Genomic DNA, 21,828 nt, shown 5'->3' with positions numbered 1-21,828 from the left:
TGATAAGGTAAGTATGGAGGTTGGGGATTGCCAGGGTTTGCAATTGAGATGACTTTTATGATTATCCTAGATACTAGTAGAAGATGCAAAATTCAAAGCCAGCATTATGAGTTTAATGCAAGTACTTACAGATACTTTCATAGACCAGACATCTGAAAGTTGAAAAACCCAAAACGGACCTTTGAGTATCCTTCGAGGCTCCCACCTCGAGTTAAATTTGGTTAGTGCGCGCTTGTAGTGTGTTTTCGTCGCTTGTAGTTCGTAATACGCTGTTTTAGTCGTTATTACACCCAAAAGAGTTTTATTGATGTGTTGGTAACAAAAATTGAAAAGATTATCAAGCGGTACATAGCGATAGTGAAGATTATCTAGTAGTACATAGTGATAGCGAAGATTATCTACATGTTACCGAAGCGAATGTTATCTATTCGTCGTCGTCGTTCGAATCAGTGAGATCAAGACCCATGCGCTCACGACCCCGCGTCACGATAAGTTCCTGAAGCCGTTCGTACCTTACTTTCAGAGCAGGATCTGCTCGAATGCTGTCAATCAGCACCAGGATCGCCTTGTAGGTGTCATAGAACTGCTCTGCTGAAGCATCGACGGACTCGAACCTGCCCGTCCGGTAAGCTTTCAGCGCATTCTGCAATGCAGCCCCAGCGAGGGCGATCGCGCTGTCGAGTCGGAGGGGATCAATATACTCGTAAAGTCCTTTCTGCCAGATGACGTCGACAATCATCTCGACAAAATAATCCGCCTCCAGCAGCAAAAACCGTTCGATGCCGTCCTCACCCTAGTCAGTTTGTGAATAAAAAATCAGCACACGAACATCAGAAAAAGACATACCAGCTCTGACTTATGCAAGAAGTTCAAATTCTTCAATAGCTCCGGGACTAGCACTGCCTTATGGGCGACCTCCTCGCCAGGTTCCGAGGATATAGGTAGTCGTAGATTGAGTGCCGTTTGAACGATGTTGGCGGCGTAGTCTCTAAATACCCGCCGTACATTCGACATACATGTCACGAGCTCTTCGCGAACGGACTTTTTTTCGAATGGTTTATATCGAACTTTTTTTAAAAAAAGTGTTAGTGACGTCATGAATGAATTCAACGAAAAATTACCTTGACCAATGATAGAAATGCGTGCCTTCTTGAGGGCTTTGTCTAAGACAGCCCCCCGTTTTTTTCGTGTCGGCGACACAGCGTCCCTCCCTTGCATCATCATGCGACGTAATTCTTCTTTCGCGGAGAGTTTGATGGAATCGATGGTGGGTTTATCGAGTTCTACGGTGAAAACCGAATCAGGAACCTCATCGTTAGACGCATTTGGCGCTTGTGCGGTGGTTTTGGGTGGTGGGGGTGGTGCTGGTTGAGGCGCAGGTGCGGGTGCGGGTGCTGGCACTGATGCTGGCGTTGGAGGTAGGTGCCGGTCGACCGGACGCGTTCCAAGCCGGCCAACAGTTTGCGACGTACGTAGTTCCTATAGTATTGTTATATATTATCATATATTAGAAAAGGAACGACTTACATGGATGACCCCTTGAGTAAACTCCCCGCGTTCAGATTCCCTCTCGCGAGGAATTGCGACACCGACGACCTGAGGACGTGGCTGCGCGCGCGGGACACCAGCGTCCCCGAGGTCCCAGCGCATATGTCGTCGCACGCCGTGGCCATGGAGGTCGAGTTCTTGATGCACGGGTCGAGCATCGTCGCCTTCGTGTGGTTGGTCTTGAGGCGGCGGCTGGAATCCCTGCTGCTCAGACCCTCCCTGCTCGAACCCTCCCTGATGCTCAAACCCTCCCTGATGCTCAAACCCTCCCTGCTCAAACCCTCCCTGCTCAAACCCCTCCTGCGGCTGGTAGTGGTCCTGCGGATGATAGTCGTCCTGCGGCTGATTGTGGTCCTGCAGCTGATTGTGGTCCTGAGGCTGATTGTGGTCCTGCGGCTGGTTGTGGTCCTGCGGCTGGTAGTGGTCCTGTGGATGGTAGTGGTCCTGCGGCTGGTAGTGGTCCTGCGGATGGTAGTGGTCCTGCGGATGGTAGTGGTCCTGCGGCTGGTAGTGGTCTTGAGACGGGTGATATTGGTCTTGGGGCGGCTCGTAGCCGCCCCCCATTAGGTAATCCTGCGGGTTGAATGAGGGCGGGAAATGGGGTTGGGGCTGGAACTGAGGATCTGTTTGGAAGGGAGGGAGTTGATTTGGATCCATGCTGGGGGTGCGATGTACAGATTCGGGTGTTTGTGGGCGATCTTGAGGCAGACCGAGTTGGCTTGTGATGTCGCGCCCTGAGGCGTTGAGCGACGAGTTCTTTTTTGGTCGTGGCGGTGCCTAAATCATGTCAGAAATGTTTGAGTGTTCGATGGAGGGGACTCACTTTTTGTTTGGCGGATGTCCTTCGGGGTTGAGGGGCTGTTCGTCGAGGGGCCATGGGATCTTACTGATGTACCAGCTATTTACTTACCCAATGTAGCATATATTCAAACATAAAGAACCGTACACGTTGAGTATAAATCGGAAAGATCATACATAATCTACAACGCATTCGACATAAACGGAAAATGTGGACAAGTCGTGGTGATGGGCTGAGGTAAAATGCCGCACAACGATCGGATTGGAAGGCATCAGGATTGGATAGGAGGCGATATAGGCGATACAGAATGAAATTGGGGCGATAGGAGGCGATAGGGATTGAATTGTTCGGTGTCAGATTGACTGAACATGTGTCGTTAATAGAACGAAGAAGAATGGGAAACTAGCAGTAACGTACCTTCCTATTCATTTGCTCCGTAAACGAGGTCATCCGACCCCCCATCACTGTGGGAGTCTGAGGAATCATGATCTGCCACGAGTTCGTCAGGGGAAAGTTCCGTGTCACTGCTGTTTGCAAATGGAACAACACGCTTCCTCGCATGAGTCGTGAACTGTCTGTACTGCTCATTGGCGACATCGAGATCGTCCAATTCTTCCGCAAAAATTGCCTCCAAATATTGTTGGTCGTCTTGCAAAGCAGGGAGTCCTCGATCGCAGACCAGCTGCCTGAAGAACTCCATTTCAGTCTCTGCACTCTTAAGCTCCTCTTCCTGCTCTTTCCGAAGTGACTGCATAAACGACCTCTGCCTCTCAATCAACTCGAGTTTCCAGGTCGTGTGTATGACCGCATGTCTCTTGTCCTGAGCTGACGCCTGTTTGACTAGAGCGGCCTTGCGGAAAGTACTATTGGATAGATGAGATAAGCTCTTTTGGAGTAGCTCTTTACCCTAGATCCTTGTTTAAGTAAAATCACGGGAGTGGGAAGTGAGATAATTACCTCATGCAAGTCTTGCTGGGAGAAATATTTGTGTGAAGACTGCATAATGTGCCTCTTCGCAAAGGCAATCTCATATGGGGGAGAATTATAAACGAGGCGCGGCTTATACTGAGAGCGGATCTTTTCCCGAAAACGATGAAGACGGTGTAGGGATTCATTTCTGGCTGGGCTTGTAGAGACTGTTTTTACCTTACCTTATGTTGGCACTTTTGTAGCTTACATAAGGAAGTTATCTTTTCACCAGTTACCAGTAGGAGTCAGAGTACTCAGCAAGTTTTCATGATATTTCCTCTCCTCTGAGCCTTGAGCCTGGTCCAGAAACCCTTTAGGGTCGAATAGCAGCTAGGTTCTGCAAGACCCAACATTGTTCAGACTCACTCTCTGAATTGTTGTACCTTCAACGGTCTTGCCTTACCAAAGGGCCTGAACGATTGAGGATGTGGCCAGAGGAGGGACGGCCTATGCATTGAGATTTCTTCCGAGGGAGCGAAATTATGTCGGACTCGGCTGATCCGAAGGATGTAAGAGGGGACATAGGGGACGCCAACTTGGAACTAGAGAATGCTGACGCTATGTCGACTCGAGTTGAGGTTGTGGTCTCGCAGTCAGACAAAGGAGGGGGGGTTATGCGAGTGTTAGGTGCGTCCATATGCGGCTAGAGATCAGTGACTAGACTTGCCCAAAGCTCAAGGACGGGGAGTATTATACTACAGTTGAGGGATATCGCTATGAACAACAGGGTGCCAAGCGGAGTTTGAAGGACTTTGCAACTTTTTCTCTGTGTTGGCAGTGTAGCACCATAGGCTCATTGGCTCAAGCAGGTGAAGGTCCGCATTCTTCCAGTGACTATGGACGCTAGCAACCATCATTCTGGGCCATTCATCGTAGATGGCAATTTGTAAGTTTCTATTCCATTCTAGAATTGATACTTCAGTAACCACATCAGATCGTCTATTGCAAAATGCCCCCAGTGTCAAATCGTTTTGCCTTCTGCTGAGGCAGTGTTAGAACACCTCCAGACAACAAATGGTTGCTGGCCTCCGGTGCAAGATTGCCGTATTCCTGTCCCACCCGCGTTCCTTCGATCTACTTCTGAAGCAGGAAAAGACCGCATCTTTGGGCGGTACCACCCATCTTCTGGCTATATATTTGGAAAGGCGCCAAACACCCTCGAGGCGATGGAAAATGACCAGTATGCTTACCGCCGACGTCATGCTCCATTCTATCCCTTTCAAGACCAGGCAGAGTTTGACCTTGCAAAATTCCTTTGTGAACGCTTAACGCAAAGTGATATGGAGCGATTTCTCAAGCTGGATTGGGTTTGTCTGGAGCTGTGGAGTATGGGCTAGTGTACTGACCTTGAGTTTACAGGTACGCCGAGCTGGTCCGTCGTTCAGCTCCAAAGATCAGCTACTTGCATGGGTAGCTTCTCTTCCAACCGGACCAAAATGGCGTTCAACAACCCTTGAAATGACCGGGTACCCAACTATCCAACCGATAAACCTCATCTGGCGTGATGGCTTAGAGGTAGTGCAAGATCTCTTTGCAAATCCAATTTTTGCGAACCACATGACATATGACCCGCACGTCGTGGTCGATGGTGGTGAGCGCGAATACAGTGAATATTTTACGGCCCAACAAGCATATGAAATTCAGGTAAGTTTGATGTATCATTCACAGTAGTCTACTGATGGCTTCGGTACAGGATCAACTTCCCGAAGGCGCTACCATTGTTCCGATGATCGTTGCATCTGATAAGACACCTGTGACCCGGCATACGGGAGGACTTGAAATGCACCCTATTTTTGTCACTATTGGCAATATTCAATCTGACGTGCGGATGAGAGCAACATGTCATGCTTGGCGATGCGTCGCATATATGCCGATTCCCAAATTCGTTGACGTTCATCCTGACTACCAAACCATTCTCAGCCAACGTCTATTCCATAAGTGCATGGACATCGTCTTCGCAGACGCTAAGGTCGCAGCCATGGTGGGCAAGTTCATGCCTGATCCAGCCGGACATCTACGACACTGCTTCACACCTTTGGTCGCGTACACTGCGGACCTGCCAGAACAGCAAGCTATAGCATGTGTCTCGAAGGTCGCTTCTCCTATCACATTGGCCACGTCTCAATCTTTTGGTGACACCTATCGCCATCCACCACGCACGAAAGAACATACACTTACGGCGATATACAACATCTGTCAACGGATCGATCCATGGAGGTTGCGAGAATTCCAGGAGGAGGCCAAGGCTCAATCATTAAGTGGCATTCACCAGCCTTTTTGGCGGAATTGGCGGCACTCAGATCCTTCTCGCTTTCTGGTAGGGGAAATTCTGCATACCTGTCACAAGTTTTTCTTTGACCACCCATTCAAGTGGTGCAAAGAATCGGTGGGGAAGGATGAACTCGATCTCCGTTTCCGAAGTCACCACAAGAGAGTAGGAACACGCCATTTTTCATCCGGAGTATGCCAGATGAAACAAATGACTGGTCGGGAACATCGGGACTTGCAACGCACCTTGGTTCCTTCTATTACTGGGGTCGTGCCCCCCCCCGTTTGTCCATGCGATTCGCGCTTTGATCGACTTCATCTATCAGGCCCAAAGCCCTGTTTATTCTGACAGCTCTGTTGATTCCATGGTCGCCTCGCTCAAAGAGTTTCATGATTATAAACACGCAATATTAGATGCAGGCGCGAGACGAGGCACCAAAGGAACACTCAACAACTTTATCATCCCGAAGCTCGAGCTTTTGCAGAGTTTTGCTTCGTTCACCAAGGACACTGGCGCTCTCATCCAATGGACTGCTGACGTCACTGAGCGTCTTCTCATTACTCATTGTAAACTCCCTTTTGAGAGGACATCGCGCCAGTCACGTACCTTCACAGAACAAATCGTTGACATTCTCAACCGCGAGGAGTCGATGCGGCGATTCCAATTGTACCTCTTCCTACGGATGCACGATTCCCCCCTCGTCAATGCCATAGTTACAGAAGAGCAAGAGGTCACTGAAACTGACCCTGCTCTTGCGTGGATCGCCCGCGTCGCACCTAATGATCCAAATCAACGGTGTTTTGTCGGGCCACGCCCAGTTCGAAACCACTTTTTGAAGGGTATCCTGTCTTCCACTGCTACAGCTGCCTTTCACGTCACCGTTACTCCTGATCGAGCCAAGATGTCTCTCAATGAAATCCAGCAGCTTTACGCACTGCCAGATTTTGGACAAGTGCTTTCTGATTATATTACGAAGGCTTCCGGCAGTCAATTCACGACAGCGTGGAGCAATGATCGTGGTCGCCTCAAGACGTGGAATAAGTTTCGATTACAGCTGCATTCCGTTTTTCGCTCGCGGATGATCATGCCTAGTCAAGTCGTGCAGGCTGCCCCACCATCAGAACAGTTTCCTCTAGGAAATTGCGATGCTGTGATTACGCAGTCGATACACGGCGACCAGACAGGTAAATAATATTTACCTTATCTTGGCTGCATATTACTGATTATTGTTACACAGTAAATCGTATTGCTCAAGTGCGGGCAGTCTTCCAGCCCATTGCACCTCACAACGTCACACTTCCCCACTACCTTGCGGACCAACCGCTCCTCTATGTCCAGTACTATGAGATCGTCGGGGATCCAGGCAGTCAGCGTGCCATCAGTATGTATACGGTGGCCCGAAAATATTGGGAAGGGCCCACAGGCCAGCGGATAAGATTGGGTGCAGTCATTCCTCTCACAGATGTCACGCATGCGGTAGAGCTTATCCCTATGTACGGCCAAGGCGCTGACCGTACGGTGGGTGCAGCGACGAGTATGGAGGTATATGAGCGTTTTTATCTGAACAATTTCTCGGACAAGGAGGTGTATCACTCATTGCGCTCAGATTTGCACTAGTTACATTTAGTCACATTCTTTGTTATGTTCTGATCATGCAATTTCACTGCGTCGTGTTGTCTGTTTTTTATCTATTTGATCTCAGATTAAATCAAGCCCATCTTTTATCTTCAGTGAGATGCGACAGATTATCATTGATCAAAACGTTCAGTTCTCCATCTCTCGTAAGTTCAACCGGCGAAATAAAATAATAACAGCAAAAGCATCTCCACCAATCGCCTGAGTGCGCTACTGAAGTCGTAAGCGTTCGTAAGTGTCCGTAACGCGCGTAAGTTAAGCGTTCATTTCAGTCGTTTTGCAGATGGATATCATTTTGTTCCCCTCACGGCACGGCTTCTGTTTACGTGTGGTCCGTGGAGCTCGACAAACAAAAGGGAAAGGGTCCCGCAAGTTGTTACGATGTTTGGGCGCGTGAGATACCCCACAATGGCCGCTTATCCGATGTTCTGCCTGCCGCAGTCTGGTACTGATATCGAGAACCAACCCAGACCAAATGGACTGGAAATTGTGCTTTGGTCCGATCAGGTTCGAACCATGACGGTTCTGGACCGGACCGCGGCAACCGTGACACTGCCTTGAAGGAATCAGTACGGTCAATCATCATGATGAAGACAATGGTCTAGTGGTACGTCACTGTGGTACCAGAATATCGCCAATCAATAGTCATGCACTGCCGCGAGAGGTGACGGACACGTACTCAAGTTGTCGCAGCTACCATGAACACTATCATGATGATCGGACTCCGAGCTTGCCATTCTAGAATAGCCGCAGCTTCGCGCATCGCAAGAAGTGGGGACCCTGTTGTTTGTCGAGCTCTATAAGTAAACAGAAGCGGTAAGGGAAACAAAATGAAATCCGATTTGTCGTTCTGTACTGCGTTTGAACAACTGCCAATGGCAAAACGGACAAGTGCCCTTCGAGGTCAATATTAATCGAAGTTCTTGCAACCTCCTTGAAACACAATATTACTATCGGCAATTTCCGGCTAAAGAACATGATCGAGATCACGTGATGTTCTGTGATGTAGCTCGTTTGAACTTTGAACAGCCTCATCGGATGATCAGTCTCCCAGGTCAGAACACGAACTTAACAATTTTTTAGGTCAAGCAAGGTTTCTCCCGGCGCAGGTGGAATTCTCAAAGTACTGATACTGGTCCCTTGAGCGCAATTATGACTACGGTCATAAACAGGCCCATATTCACTTATCCCGACATTCACCAACTCCTTCATCGACGATTCCTCAGCCGGTGAACCACTGCTTCGGTTATCTGGCACTTGAATCTTGAAAGCGCGCTCCCCCACTGCTTGGGCATCTTCGGTATATGCAAACACGACCTATTTATGTGCTGAGGGAACAGAACAAACGCCGAGTGATAACAGGGTATGTGAGCTGCACAACCTTGGTACTCGTACGACTAAGTTCTAACCAAACGGCGAGCATTGTTTCGTCGAAAGTTGTCGAATCTGCAAGAGACTTGTTTTCCGGAAAGTTGAACATGACATTTGAATGCAGACAAGCACTGCGATACGCCAAAGATACGCAAGGGAACTTATGAAGAAACATCCAAGTCATGACTGAATACCTACACATGAAATTTAATGGCGTCCACGCCGGGTTTCTTATGGTGTAAAATCCTGCGTAAAGCCCTCTTTGCCCTGGATTGTCCGGCGCTGGTACGTTTAGAAGATCCACGGCGTATGAGCCCTTTGCCCTTCACGCCAGGTAGGGACTTCTTGCTGTGAGCGATGGATCGGTACCTGTGCGATGCTTGCCCTGGTGGAGAAACCCGATCAGGTTCTAGCAAACATAATCAGTAAATTGTTGGTGGAATCGGGTACTAGCGGGCAACCTTGGGCTTTGAAGGTAATCCCGGACGAGGAAGGAACAAGCTGGAAAGGAGAGGTGAGGCAGTTGAGCTGGTCACAGTATTCTTTGGAGCTATCTGTGTTTTCCGCATAATCCTCGACAGCTTCATCGGCGGATGGACACAACAAAGCTTCGTCGTCGTCATGTTCGAAAACTACTTCATGATCGCTCCCGTAGATCGAAAGACCGACGAGACTGAGCGGGGAGAAGTCAGCTGTGGTTTGTAGAGAGTTCTGGTTGATGCATCCGGGACCATGAACGTCGTATAGCCCGCGAAGGCGAGGTGACGGGAAATGACTGCTACGTGTGGGGGTGGTGTCGCGCATGTGTTGCTTTATGACGATGGACTCGGACAAAGCATCTCGAAGCCTCCGATTCGGAGTGAACGCCTCCAGAAAGTGCAGCTTCTGTCTTTTAGCTTCCACGCGGTGTTGTGTCTCGTCACGGAGTCGCTCGAGAGTTTGTATATGTTCGAGAAGGATGCATGCAGTCGTGAGTGCGTTGAAATGATTCAGAGGGGTACGTGTGCTTGTCTGCATGTGTGGCTGAGCATTGCCAGCTGGAATCGGAGAAACCATGATTGTGTTACAAGGCGAGCTATGATAATTCCTGTGAGTGTTTGTTGGATATAAACGCAGCCATCGTCCGATAGCAGTGTCCGGATAGTCAGTCTGAACTGAAATGAAATCAGTACTAAACGTAAATAGAAAATGGAACGGCTAAAAGAATACAAGTCTTCTATCTTGATTCCCTGGAAAGACCGTCGGAGCTAGGTCTCGCCCTCACTGATAGTACCTGAGTCCGAGTTTGAACATATGCGTCATCGATGACTAGACCCGTGACGCTGGTCTCGAGCCTAATCGATGACTGGGACGCCGAGGCTGATCAAGACACGGTCGAACATACTATCCCGAGAGATATGTGTTGCTTGACTGGCTGTGTCTAGATCTCAGGTCAGCAGACAAAGCGCCATCATAACCTTAATCACGCTCGCTGATTATCGACGATCTGGAGAAAACTTCCGAGGGTGGATACCGATAACCCGGAATGACGTTACCAAAAGGTGGCATTGTGGCAGTGCTGTAGGGCGCACACACTCCTCCCTCTGCCGCAATTGGCATAAAAGTTAACCTTAACTTTCGTCTCCACCTCCACTTAATCTTCGTCTCTGACGTCGTTCATTCATAGTCCTTAAAAAACGACAAACAATCAATATCAATCAAACTGGCGAAGATGTCGAGAACATACTGTATTCCAGGCGTCTTCTTCCTCTTCTCTGCCTGGTTCCTCCTTTTCATCGTCTCAATCTCTCTCCCAAGTTTTCAGGCCATGGACATTACTCGCGTCCATTCCAGTGGACAGGTTTCAAGCAACAACAACGAAGCATTCACCCAACTTAGAGTGAGTAGTAGTTTAGTTGACTTGAGGTGCCCGAACTCATGGTTTCTCACCGTACCATCTAGCTCGGTATTTGGTAAATATCATACAATACTATACGAGATAGCACAACTAAACTACCTCCAGGGGTTATTGTGTTGACCTGTCTGCGGGCCGCACGTGTTTCAACACTGGTAAACCTATTTATTGATATCGCTACAATTCTATGCTTATTCAATGACAGGCCATGGATACTCGCTCACTGTCACCAACTCACAGAATGTTGAAGTGACTATAGGTCCTTCATGGACACGTGGCCTCGCTACTCTTCCCGTTGGTCAGTTACACTCTGTACCCAAAACAGTCGCAATCTGACTTCGCCTCTCCCTTAGCCTGCTGTGTTGCATTTATTGCACTTCTTCTATCCTTTTCCCAGCACATCACAATTACCTTGGTGGCTTCTCTAGTCTCATTCCTCGCGGCCCTGATTACCCTCGTCGCATTTGCCATCAATATCGCTCTCTTTGCCTATGTCAAGCAAGAATTGGGTACGCTAAATATAAGCGAGACAACCATCACTGGGCCTGGTTAGTTTTTCTTTTTCTCAGCTCACTACTGGTCTCAACACTACGACAGGTTTTTGGCTCACATTCGTAGCCCTGATTCTGCTTCTCTTGGCTGGATGCACTGTGTGCTTCGGCCGTCGTCGTGACAGAATGGCAGGTGCTACCAATAACGCATACCAGCTGAATGGCCCCAAGGGCGGGTTCCTTTCGCGCTTCCGCCGCAACTAGGATTCATGACTTTCACGGATGGATGGAAAATTGATGATCTTGCTATATATACCGACTGGACGCCGCACGTCGAATTTTCGCGCGCATCATTTGTTGCAAAGGTTCTCCTAGTAGTGACCGTGGACAGTGTGTTCATTCTATCGATTTGTCTTGTATACCATGTTGGACCCTTTTATGAATTTGACATCTATATTTGGAATCCCCTAGTGCCTGGTGAGGTATTATTTGATCTGAGTATATGGCGCTCGACTACTGATGTGACAGATTGAGGAATACGTGCTTCTGTATGGAAACACGTCATATGGGGTCGGATGCTAAGTGTAGGTATGCACTTCGCTGTACACACGAAATCTGCAGCTGTGATATCAACCCCACTGATTCTCCTAGTAAGTGAAAATTCCGCCCGCAAAAGTTTGAATCCAGGTTTGAACTGCTTTTTCAGAGTTACTGGCTGTATGCCACTTCAGCATATGACAAGCATCCGACGACGCCACTGGTTCCTATCTTGTTCGGATGTCACATCATGTCAAGGTCCAATCGACCGAAACGAGGTTGCTTGCAACTGTGGCGTCATGGCCGTTAACAATGATTGTGCTCCCCTCAGCTGGTATTTATAGGCTCCCGGATCAACCCAGTTTGACCCTCCTGTTCCCAAGTTTTATCAATGAAGGTGGGCATCATCGGACTTTCAATGAAAGACTCATCTGCTCTCAAAAACGTCGATAATGGTCAACGCATGGCACTGCTGAGTGGAACGATAGCGGTGATCAATACTGCAATCCTCGTGCAAAGCATTCTTTCTACAGTTTCGAACATCTTGCATCGCAAAAGTAAGTTATTCTTGGACGACTTTAGGCTACATGGCATTCTGATATCTCTATATAGAATACCCTGAATAACGCGGGTGATCTCCGTGGATTGATCGAACAGTGCCGAGTGATTTGTGATGTCGTTGTAAGGGCTACGGATGGATGGTCTGACTGACAGCGGCTTGAGCAGTGAGCTTAGCGACATCATCATCGATTACAGAAGGTGGGGTTTTCGGCAAAATGGAGTTCCATGAGGCGAAATCTTCGGATCGAAAAGTCGGAGGGGCGAAAAAGTCAATGCTGAGAAATTCTACACAAGTCGACTGATATGCTTGACCATCAAGCGTCTGTAGCCAATCTCGCCCACCCTGGCTCTGCAGCCAATCGCTGCCTTGGGAATAAAGCCACCCGCCCGGTCTCTGGTGCTTGAGATATTCTCGACCGCTGGGAGTATCCAGCCGGTCTAGGCCGGCTTTGGTCTGTAGCACATATCTGCCGCCTTGGGTCTGCTGCCAGACTCTCCCGTCCTGTGACTGCAGCCAGTCTTCTCCACTCTGGGTCTGCAGCCAGTCTCCCCCGCACCGGGTCCGCAGCCAATCTTGCCCACTCTGAGTCTGTAACCAGCGTCTCCCCTGGATCTGTATCCAAAGTTGCCCAGCTGGGGTCTGCAACCACTCTCCACTGCCCAGCCAGTCTCGCCAGCTCCCAGGCTGAATCCAATCTCCCTGCGTATCCGACCACTCTCTACTTTGTGGCTCCGGTATATCTCCCATGCGCGGTATATAACCCTCGCCCTGGGTATGCGGCCACACCTGCCTGCCCTTGTTCCCCAGCGACTCTCGTTCACTCGGTAGCTGCGGTATAAATGGGGTATCTCTCTCATCCTGGGTGTGCATTGACAGCCAGTCAAGCCCGCCTTGGGTTTGCAGCCAGTCGAGCCCGTCTTGGTTCATCAGCCAATCTCGCCCGTCTTGCGTCCGCAGCCAGTCTTTCCCGCCTTGGGTTCGCAACCACTCTCTCCTGATCTGAGTCTGCAACATATCTCGCCCCTTCGGGATCTTCAGCCAGTCTTTCCCATCCCAGGTCCGCAGCCACTCTCGCCCCCTCGGGGTCTGCAGCCACTCTCGCCTCTCCCGGGTCCCCAGCCGCATGAATAGTTCGTCCTTGCCTTGCTGCATCTAATATTGAGTGAAATCAATCTACAACGGTGGACTGGTGCGGCTGGCAATGTGCCTACCTCTGACAGACGGAAGTTGGTATGGTCTCAACCTGCTATCTACGACAACGCCCGAATGCTCCACCCCTACTGACTAAGCTACGCAAATGGTGGCAAATACCCGTCTTTGAGGATCACTTAGACGTGTTGATGGGGTGGAGTGAAAGATCAAAGGTAACAAATGTATTTGATTAAGTCCAGAGAACATGTTACATTGAACGAGTAGAGATAGTTTTCGGGCGAGGACGCGCAGCGTCGTCCGGCCCCGAGGGGCTAACCTGAGGTAGAGAGGTGAGCTGCGAGGGAGGGAGGGCTTCCTCGCATTGACCGGGTTTCAGGTGACCTCCGGGCCCAAAGGGTTCGGGTATAGAGAGCGAGGAACTTGCATTAGTGATGATGCAAGAAAAAAGGAGAGAGGAGGGTGGGGAAATAAAACGAGCACGATGATACTTCTTAGTGCGAACGGATGTTGTGGCACGGAGACAAGAAGCGCGATGCCACGTCCGACGTTCGCTCGAAGACAAAACTCTATTCCTCCGCTCGTGCCTCGTTACATAATAGACTACCCATCTTTGAGGATTGGGTGCATTCCTGCCAGAGGCACGAGGGCGTGGGATGTGGGGTTTCGGGCTGATCCGTCGTGGCGCAGATCCTCGTGTTCCTGGTTCAGCACCACAAGGGTGATATCTTCGTAGTTGTCTGCGCTCCGCTCGCTGTAGCCTGTAGTCAGTATCTCACTCGCAGTCACCTTTTTGTTGTTCTCTCGTTGTTCTTCTGTCGTCCTTTGTCCTATCTCCGCACCCTTGTGTCGTTGCTCCACCTTCTGATGGCCTTAGGCACCCGCCGCAATCCTCGTGCGCTGACTCCTGTTCCTGAAACACCGGTCCCTCCTGTCGATTCGCCTGCTAGAACTCCTTCCATCGACCTGTCCGACCTGGCGGGCATGGCTGAAAACACCTCTCCTGGTTTCCCCCGCCTGGGCAATGTCATCCACCCTTCGGATGATGCAGATGATGAGGGGCATGCCTTGCTCTCGCCCATTCAGCTTTTGCGTGGCAGGGTCAGAGAGCGCTCTGGAGGCTCTCTGGGTTCTCCTGCCCCCCCTGCGCCTAAGAAATCCAAGGGGAAACAGCGGGCTATCCATCCCGAATTCCATGGCTTCCCCCCGCTTCCCCTTCACCATCTGCCTCTGCCCTTCCCTCTCCAGCCCCTTCAGGTTTCACCCTGCGCATTCCAGGGGGTCGCTCACCTGGCCGCATGTCCTCCCTTCCCCCGCCTGTCTCTTATGCAGATGAGGTTCAGGCCTCCTTCTCTCGGCTTACCGCTGGCCTTGATCTGTTGGACCCTTCTGTCCGTGCCCGGGTGCATCTAGCATTCCGTGACCATGCGGCTGTAATCGATGTCGAGGCCTTGCTGCCTGAGCTACCTCCAACCATTACTCCTTCGGCTGCCCGAGGCTTCCCTCCCCTGCCAACTGTTTTGCCAGGTAAGTGCTTGCCCTTTCCCTTGCATCTCTCGATGCGCATTCGTTTGTGCCTCCATTTCCTGGGGCTGCTTGCCCTTGGTGCGCTTCCGTACCTCTTCCTTTGTGGGTTTCCCCCCACCTTCTGTGTAGGGCTCTTCCATTGCCTCCCTTTTGGGGTCTTCCCCACCCTCTCTGAGTTTCCACGTCCCCTGGGCTCACTTCTTCTTGTTTCTTAGCGCTTCCCGCTGGAAACTTGCCTTTGCCACCCTCTCGTTCACTGCTCCCTGGCATCAATTTGGGGGGCTTGTCCTCCCTTCTCGGAGGGCACTCTTCTGCAGCCCATAGGTCCTTGCCCTCTGCTCCCATGCAGCTCCGTGGTAACACCTTACCCGAATCCAAAGTTGTTGCGACTGCTCTGCGCAACAACTGGGCTGTTCACATACCCCTTTCTGCCTTTTCCACAAAGTCCTTGCTGCAGCTTGGCTCCTCCTCCCGTTCGCAATCTGACTCAGACCAGTCGCTTTCGGTTAAGGAAGGTATTCTCACCGTTTCTGCCCCCTACTTTGATGGGAAATCTGAACGGACCCTCACTGTTGAGGAGTGGAGCCACGCATGGCCCCGCCTCGTCAGTATGATTCGTCGTTACCTTCCTGGTGATCATGCAGCTGCTATCGCTGACTCCTGGGAGTCTCACTTTTCATCCCTCTTTGCCCGTTACGACTTCTTCGTCAACTTCCCTCTGTATCTGAAGTATGACATTCACGTGCGGCAATCCTTCATGCACAACCACACCTTCACTCCTTCAGAGTGGCAGGAGGAGGTCTGGCGGGCAATTGTCCAGGAGCACAACACCCCAGCCCTCCAACCCAGCTTCTCATCCTTCCCTGCTATGGCACGCAACAGTGCCACCTCTTCTTCCTTTCAGAACACCTCCCTTCTTGCCTCAACCCCCAAAGTCTCTGCCCCCACTCCTTTTCGTGCCTCGCAGGCCCAACCTTCCTCGCACAAATGCATCTTCTGTGGTAAAACCGAGTGCCGCTCTTGTGCTTGTGGCACCACCTGCACCTCCTTCGTCTCTCTTGACTCCTCAAATGTCTGGACGACATCTGCGGGTGAGCAGGTTTGCTTCCGGTTCAATGGCCGAGGATGTTCCCGTGCAGAATCTGACTGCGGACGGCGCCACTTGTGCATTCGCTGCGGAGGATCTCACTCTTCTCAAACTTGCTCACAGTAATCACTTCCTGCCAGTTGTCACCCCCTTCATCTGGCAGAAGTGGCATGAGCACCTCGAGCGTGCTGGTGCACTCGAGGAGTTTGCAGATGTTCCGAAAGGCATCCGATTTGGCTGGCGTCTAGGTGTCCCTGACTCTTTTCCTCTCCTTTCTTCGTATATTCCCAATAATCATAGATCAGCTGTCGACCAACCTGATTTCATCATGTCTTATATCCACTCTGAAGTCTCTGCTCGCCGTTATACCGGCCCATTCTCTCCAGACCGCCTCGAACGCCTCATTGGCTGTTTCCGTACGAGCCCTCTGGGTGTCATCCCAAAACCAGGCTCTTCCAAATTCCGACTTATTCAAGATCATTCCTTCCCTCGTAATCATCAGTTTATTCCTTCTGTTAATTCTGCAATTGATTCTTCTCTCTTCCCTTGTGATTGGGGCACCTTTGAGGATTGTGAACGCCTGGTGACGGAGGCCCCTCCTGGAACTCAGGTCGCTGTCTTTGACGTTGCATCTGCCCATCGCCGCTCTCCCATTGCCCCTGAAGACCAACGGTTTGTTTGTGTAATGTACATTGTGGATGGGGTGGTCCAGATTTGGATCGATCATGCAGCTTCCTTCGGTGGTGCCAGCTCTAACGGAATGTTCGGGCGACCTGGTGATGCGATTGTAGCCATCTACAAATTCAATGGGGTCGAAGACTTGTTGAAATGGGTTGATGATTATATATTCTTTCGTTACCCTACATCCCCTTCCTCGTTTGCACCTTGGCTGTATTCTTACGACGAAAGCCTCATCTTCAATATCGCCATTGATCTTGGCTGGCCTTGGGCTCCCGACAAATTCAGACCTTTCGCCTTCCTCTTCTTGTACCTTGGCTTTGAGTGGGATCTCATCGAGAAAATTGTTTCCATCCCTCTCTCTAAGCGGTCCAAATACCTTGCTCGTCTCACATCGTGGGTTGCAGGTGCTTCTGTGACTCGGGCTGATTGTGAAGGCATCATTGGTTGACTCCAACATTGCTGTCTTGTCCTTCGAGAGGGTCGCTCACGTCTGCCATCCTTCCACCGGCTCCTGTCATCCTTCAACTCCTCATCTTCGCCTCTGCTTACCCACAAAATCCCCCATAAGGTCCTGGAGGATGTTGTCTGGTGGAACACGCAACTCTCCTCTGACATTTGCTCACGGAAACTCCGGTCAATCCCTCCCCCTCTCAGTCTTCCAATTTTTGTAGATGCATCAACGTCTTTCGGAATAGGCTTTCTTGCCGACAACTGCTGGCTGGCTTGGCGTCTGCTTCCTGGTTGGAACTCCGAGGGTCGTGACATAGGCTGGGCTGAAATGGTGGCCATTGATCTGGGATTGCGGGCCCTCGTGCACTCAGGTCTGCGCAACGTTCATTTGCATTTTCATTCCAACAATCAGGGTGTGGTGGGAGCCTTGAAGGCTGGTAGATCTCGTAGCCTCGCTCAAAACGACATTCTTCGGCGTCTTTCATCCTTCGCCCTCGACCATGATATTTGGCTCTCAGTAGACTGGGTCAAATCAGCTGACAACGTTTCGGATGGCATCTCCAGAGGAGCCTTCCCACAATCAGCGGCACATTTTAGATTTCCCCCACCTCTTCCATCTTACCTCAAAAAATTCGTCTGTTTAGTGTAGTTTTTCGGGTTAATTTGTGGTCATACCAGTATTGCAATCCAGTCTGTCCGTCTGTTTGCATGTGCGACCCTGCCGCATGTGACTTCTAAGCCCACGGGCAGTCTCTCCTGTGTCTCTCAACCGCTATCTTGATGCCTGACCTTCCAGCCGTTGAGCTTTCCGGACAGGCTCACCTCTGTATCCAACAAGCTCTCGATGCTGCTTGGGCAGACTCAACGCTCCGCAAATACTGTAGTGCGATCCGCAGCTTTCTCCTCTTTTGCGAGCTAGAACATATTCCTTCGGAGTCTCGTTGCCCTGCCAGTGAAGCCCTTCTATGTGCCTTTGCCTCTTCTCGTTTGGGATCTCTCGCGGGTGACTCTGTTCGAAACCATATGTCTGCCCTTAAGGCTTGGCATGCTTACCACAATGCCCCTTGGTTGGGCAGCTCTCGGCTCCACTTTGTTTTGAACGGTGTTTCTAACCTAGCTCCCAGCTCTTCTTCGCGTCCCCAGTGGCCTCCTGTGACTTGCTCGATGCTGCTGATACTTGCCTCTCACTTAGATCTCTCATTGGGTCTCGATGCCTGTTGCTTGGCTGCCGCTTGTGCCGCCATGTGGGGTCAGCTTCGTCTAGGAGAGATTCTGTCAAGTTGGGAAAAGTCCTTCAAAGAATTTCACATCGCCTGCAGGAGTGACCTCTCTGCGCCCTTCAATTCAAATGGCTCGCGCAAACTCCATCTGCCTTTCATGAAGGTGAAGAAAAACAAAGGGGAAGAAGTCATCATCTGCCGCCAATGCGACCTTTCGGATCCAATCAATGCTTTGGAACATTACCTTGCCGTCAATGTCTTTGCAGAACATCTCCCCCTCTTCTGCTACATTTCACCTGCTGGTATCCGTTGCCTCACTCGCCGGAAACTGTTGACACGCTGCAACTCGATTTGGGCAGCTGCAGGAATTCCATTTGCGTCCGGTCACTCATTTCACATTGGAGGTACTACTGAACTACTACTCTCTGGTGTACCTCCAGATGTCGTCAAGGCTCTGGGCCGCTGGTCATCTGATGCTTTTCTTTGTTACTGGAGAAACCTGGACCTCCTGGCTCTGCGGCATATTGAAAACCTTCCTCCTGCCTTGCACAACGGCTCCGCCTTCTCACGTTCGGGCAGCGTGCCTCGTTCCTCGTCCCAGCGGCTCCGCCTGGCCTCTGGCTCAGGGTTGGAGTCTTCCTCCCTTCGGCACGCACCTGGTCACAGGCCATCTCCTTGATGGATTTGCCCTGTCCCTGCCCAAACCTTGGGAAGGCCTCTCTGATGTCTCGCTCTTCCCTCTTCCCCTGCCACGCTGAAGCCTGAAATGGGTGCATTCCTGCCAGAGGCACGAGGGCGTGGGATGTGGGGTTTCAGGCTGATCTGTCGTGGCGCAGATCCTCGTGTTCCTGGTTTAGCACCACAAGGGTGATATCTTCGTAGTTGTCTGTGCTCCGCTCGCTGTAGCCTGTAGTCAGTATCTCACTCGCAGTCACCTTTTTGTTGTCCCTCCCACTATCCCTCTGTACTCGCTGTCTTGCTGTTTGCTGTGTCCCTGTCAGTCCCTCCTGCGTCCCATCAGTCGTGCCTTCCCGTGCCTTGGGGTTGGAGTCTTCCTCCCTTCGGCACGCACCTGGTCACAGGCCATCTCCTTGACGGATTTGCCCTGTCCCTGCCCAAACCTTGGGAAGGCCTCTCTGATGTCTCGCTCTTCCCTCTTCCCCTGCCACGCTGAAGCCTGAAACACTTAGACGTGTTGATGGGGTGGAGTGAAAGATCAAAGGTAACAAATGTATTTGATTAAGTCCAGAGAACATGTTACATTGAACGAGTAGAGATAGTTTTCGGGCGAGGACGCGCAGCGTCGTCCGGCCCCGAGGGGCTAACCTGAGGTAGAGAGGTGAGCTGCGATTCCCAAATGATTAGGAGGACTGACGACGCATCCAGCGAGGCTCGGATACCCCAACCCCTGTAGGAGGAAAGGACTTACATTGTGTAATGCCCTGGTATGTTCTAACGGACTGGAGGAAGGTTCACGGTGTGACGCAGGAATTGCTCTTGCAGCGTGGGGGTAGCTTGCATGTAGGGAGCTAAGATTTGTGCATGGCGGCGCAGATACACAAGGAACGCATCGCTAGCCCAGTGGCCTTTCACTTTCACGACATCGAAGGGCACATTTCGAAGAAGATATTCGAGCGTTGAACCAATTCTAATGCCGTGGCCTTGTACTGGTTGGCGACCGGCCGCTTTCGTTGCAGACGCTAAGCGTTGCAGAAACTTGGACTTTGTTAGTGGTCGGTGAGAGTCGTTATGGCGATAGGCAAAGAGAGCGCCGTTTCGGGGTGGATCATTGACGCGGAAATGGTTTGTGAGGGCTTCTTCTGGGTCGGTGGGACCATCTTGCCTGGCCCAAGATACTTCTTCTCCCTCGATTGCGCTCTTCATTCGAGGGAGGAAGAAGCTTTTCATTGGGAGATTCTGCCGGTCTTGGGTGTCTCTGACATTGGAGGGTTTGACGTGTATCATTGGGTCAAAAGCGTCGAGGCGAGGAACTGTGAATTCGCCGGCACGAGCTGTGGTATAGAACATTGTTGTCAGACACGCGAAAACCGCCGCGTCGAGGGGATTGAGGAGGTCTAAGTGCTGGCGAATAGTGGTGATCAGCTCAATGGTATATGGTTCCCGCATGCTTCTCTTCGTGGAGGCAGGTGCAAGAGCTGTGGAAGCTTTGAGGAGGGTCTCTATCTCCATTTCATTGAGGGACCACGTTAGACCGTGCAGGACGTGCCAGGCGCGGATGCCGCAGACGTAGTTCACAATTGTCTTGCCCGAATAATGGCCTGCCATGGAGGTGATGAAAGAGGATATTAGGATGTGACTTGCGGGGGCGCGCTGCTCTTCGGGGATGCTCTTACTGTCGCAGAAGACATGGAAGGTTAGTAAACCTGATCCATACGTCTCGCGCGTTGCTTCTGTGTACGCATGGATCATTGTGTCACGAATGCAATGGAGGTTGGCTGGGGGTAAGGGAACGATTTTGCCTTTCTCGTCTCGTAAGTTTCGAGAGGTCGTTGGATTTCAAAGGTACAGTCTTTCTCTTGCGGGGCAGTGAGGACGGAGAGAAGATGGGAGGGGGGTGAGGCTTGAGTTATAAGCTATTGTTGGAGTTAACTGGTTAAGGTGAAACAGTGGTGGGAGTCCGCGTTGGACTTACTAGTCTTGCGACGCTTTAAACAGCTCCTCTCCCCTTCGCTCGAAATCACGATTGATGAGGGCACGGCAATGGAGTTCTGAGTCTGGGTGGTTCCTGCCCACTGTGTGAAGCGGTTTGTTGGCTGGACGACGACATTTTGATCTGGAAGTCGCGATGGCTTCAGAGACCTCCTTGACGAAGGGTCGTAGCTCTGTTGGGAGGTCGACTGGGGGCAACAATAGACCTGTGGGGGATATATCCCGCGGGAAGGGCCATCGGCGGGGTTGTCTTTGCTTGGTATGTACCTAGTAAGAACTGAGCACTTGGAACTAGCGATGACTTGATGAACGCGCTTGAAGACCTCGTTTGAGGCGCGGTTTCTGCTGCGTCCTGTCCACCAGCCTTCGACGATGCCCATGTTGTCCCCGTAGACCTTGAAATGAATTCCGGAGGCTTGAGAGCTGACAATTGAGCGGACGAGAAGCTCGAAGCCGACACTTTCAGCCCACCCGATGTCACGTCCATCTCTCTTCCATCCGGGAATGAGGTCCCAGGCTCTCCAATGCCCGTTGATGAAAATGCCGATCCCATGGCCAGAGCTAGCGTCCGAATAGGCATGGAAGTTGTATACAATGCAGGGTCCGGGAATTGGGCGGGAAACGTATGCATTGCTGAGGACGTTCTTCCACCAGCGGATGTCGTCTGGTGTGTTTCGTGGTGGGGTTCGTGGGAGAAACAGACGGTCGCTAAAGGTGGCCAACATTGCCTCGAGGTTAGTGAGGTAAGCTCGGCCAGCGGGGATAATGTTTGCCGCATGTAGCAGCTTGCCGTAGAGCTTCTGTACCTCGCGGAGTGTGTGAGTACGTTTTGACTGCCATCCTGCGATGGTGAGGAGATACTTTTCTCTTTTCTCGGTAGAGAGGTCCACAGTGCGTGTTGCGATGTTCCACATGAAACCGGTGAATAGTGGACTGTTGCTAAAGGGTTTGTCTTTCGACAATTCCCAG

The 21,828-nt window shown here is 51.0% G+C and overlaps 9 protein-coding genes across 9 annotated transcripts; 5 read left to right on the top strand and 4 right to left on the bottom strand.

The window, feature by feature from the left end:
* Window positions 1–424: 424 nt before the first annotated feature.
* Window positions 425–2,425, bottom strand: HD556DRAFT_1445600 (uncharacterized protein; the record flags this gene model as incomplete). The annotated part of the gene is made up of 5 exons (XM_041306965.1): window positions 425–793; window positions 847–1,067; window positions 1,122–1,479; window positions 1,528–2,325; window positions 2,372–2,425. 5 exons carry the CDS (start codon window positions 2,423–2,425, stop codon window positions 425–427), a joined length of 1,800 nt encoding a protein of 599 aa, XP_041157991.1.
* Window positions 2,426–2,768: 343 nt separating this feature from the next.
* On the bottom strand, window positions 2,769–3,242 carry HD556DRAFT_1241174 (uncharacterized protein; the record flags this gene model as incomplete). The annotated part of the gene is made up of 1 exon (XM_041298174.1): window positions 2,769–3,242. A coding segment is annotated over one exon (474 nt), but the record flags the coding sequence as incomplete, so codon positions are not given.
* A 1,240-nt stretch (window positions 3,243–4,482) lies between these two features.
* HD556DRAFT_1433078 (uncharacterized protein) lies at window positions 4,483–7,202 on the top strand (the record flags this gene model as incomplete). The annotated part of the gene is made up of 6 exons (XM_041305190.1): window positions 4,483–4,623; window positions 4,676–4,960; window positions 5,010–5,359; window positions 5,534–5,867; window positions 5,911–6,769; window positions 6,823–7,202. The coding sequence occupies 6 exons, from the start codon at window positions 4,483–4,485 to the stop codon at window positions 7,200–7,202; spliced, it is 2,349 nt and encodes a 782-aa protein (XP_041157989.1).
* Window positions 7,203–8,849: 1,647 nt separating this feature from the next.
* HD556DRAFT_663753 (uncharacterized protein) lies at window positions 8,850–10,128 on the bottom strand. The gene has a single exon (XM_041311244.1). It carries the CDS (start codon window positions 9,645–9,647, stop codon window positions 8,994–8,996), a length of 654 nt encoding a protein of 217 aa, XP_041157988.1. The 5' UTR covers window positions 9,648–10,128; the 3' UTR covers window positions 8,850–8,993.
* Window positions 10,129–10,161: 33 nt separating this feature from the next.
* On the top strand, window positions 10,162–11,439 carry HD556DRAFT_1387407 (pali-domain-containing protein). Its single transcript, XM_041303449.1, has 6 exons — window positions 10,162–10,470; window positions 10,533–10,543; window positions 10,594–10,640; window positions 10,691–10,783; window positions 10,839–11,033; window positions 11,083–11,439. Exons 1-6 carry the CDS (start codon window positions 10,303–10,305, stop codon window positions 11,238–11,240), a joined length of 672 nt encoding a protein of 223 aa, XP_041157987.1. The 5' UTR covers window positions 10,162–10,302; the 3' UTR covers window positions 11,241–11,439.
* Window positions 11,440–11,442: 3 nt separating this feature from the next.
* Window positions 11,443–12,044, top strand: HD556DRAFT_1387405 (uncharacterized protein). Its single transcript, XM_041303448.1, has 2 exons — window positions 11,443–11,626; window positions 11,683–12,044. The coding sequence occupies exons 1-2, from the start codon at window positions 11,552–11,554 to the stop codon at window positions 11,821–11,823; spliced, it is 216 nt and encodes a 71-aa protein (XP_041157986.1). The 5' UTR covers window positions 11,443–11,551; the 3' UTR covers window positions 11,824–12,044.
* Window positions 12,030–13,508, bottom strand: HD556DRAFT_663729 (uncharacterized protein). The gene is made up of 2 exons (XM_041311243.1): window positions 13,287–13,508; window positions 12,030–13,227 (listed from the first exon to the last, which is right to left on the bottom strand). The coding sequence occupies exon 2, from the start codon at window positions 13,225–13,227 to the stop codon at window positions 12,202–12,204; it is 1,026 nt and encodes a 341-aa protein (XP_041157985.1). The 5' UTR covers window positions 13,287–13,508; the 3' UTR covers window positions 12,030–12,201.
* A 733-nt stretch (window positions 13,509–14,241) lies between these two features.
* On the top strand, window positions 14,242–16,052 carry HD556DRAFT_663696 (uncharacterized protein). The gene is made up of 2 exons (XM_041311242.1): window positions 14,242–14,751; window positions 14,967–16,052. Exons 1-2 carry the CDS (start codon window positions 14,523–14,525, stop codon window positions 15,962–15,964), a joined length of 1,227 nt encoding a protein of 408 aa, XP_041157984.1. The 5' UTR covers window positions 14,242–14,522; the 3' UTR covers window positions 15,965–16,052.
* Window positions 16,053–17,749: 1,697 nt separating this feature from the next.
* HD556DRAFT_1241183 (uncharacterized protein) lies at window positions 17,750–18,868 on the top strand (the record flags this gene model as incomplete). Its single annotated transcript, XM_041298176.1, has 1 exon — window positions 17,750–18,868. One exon carries the CDS (start codon window positions 17,750–17,752, stop codon window positions 18,866–18,868), a length of 1,119 nt encoding a protein of 372 aa, XP_041157983.1.
* Window positions 18,869–21,828: the final 2,960 nt, after the last annotated feature.

This window comes from Suillus plorans, assembly GCF_016647745.1.
Source record: "Suillus plorans strain S12 chromosome Unknown HD556scaffold_45, whole genome shotgun sequence".
Classification (NCBI taxonomy): Eukaryota; Fungi; Basidiomycota; class Agaricomycetes; order Boletales; family Suillaceae; genus Suillus; species Suillus plorans.
The sequence above is the reverse complement of the archived record's forward strand: the minus strand, read 5'-3'. Positions and strand labels throughout refer to the sequence as shown.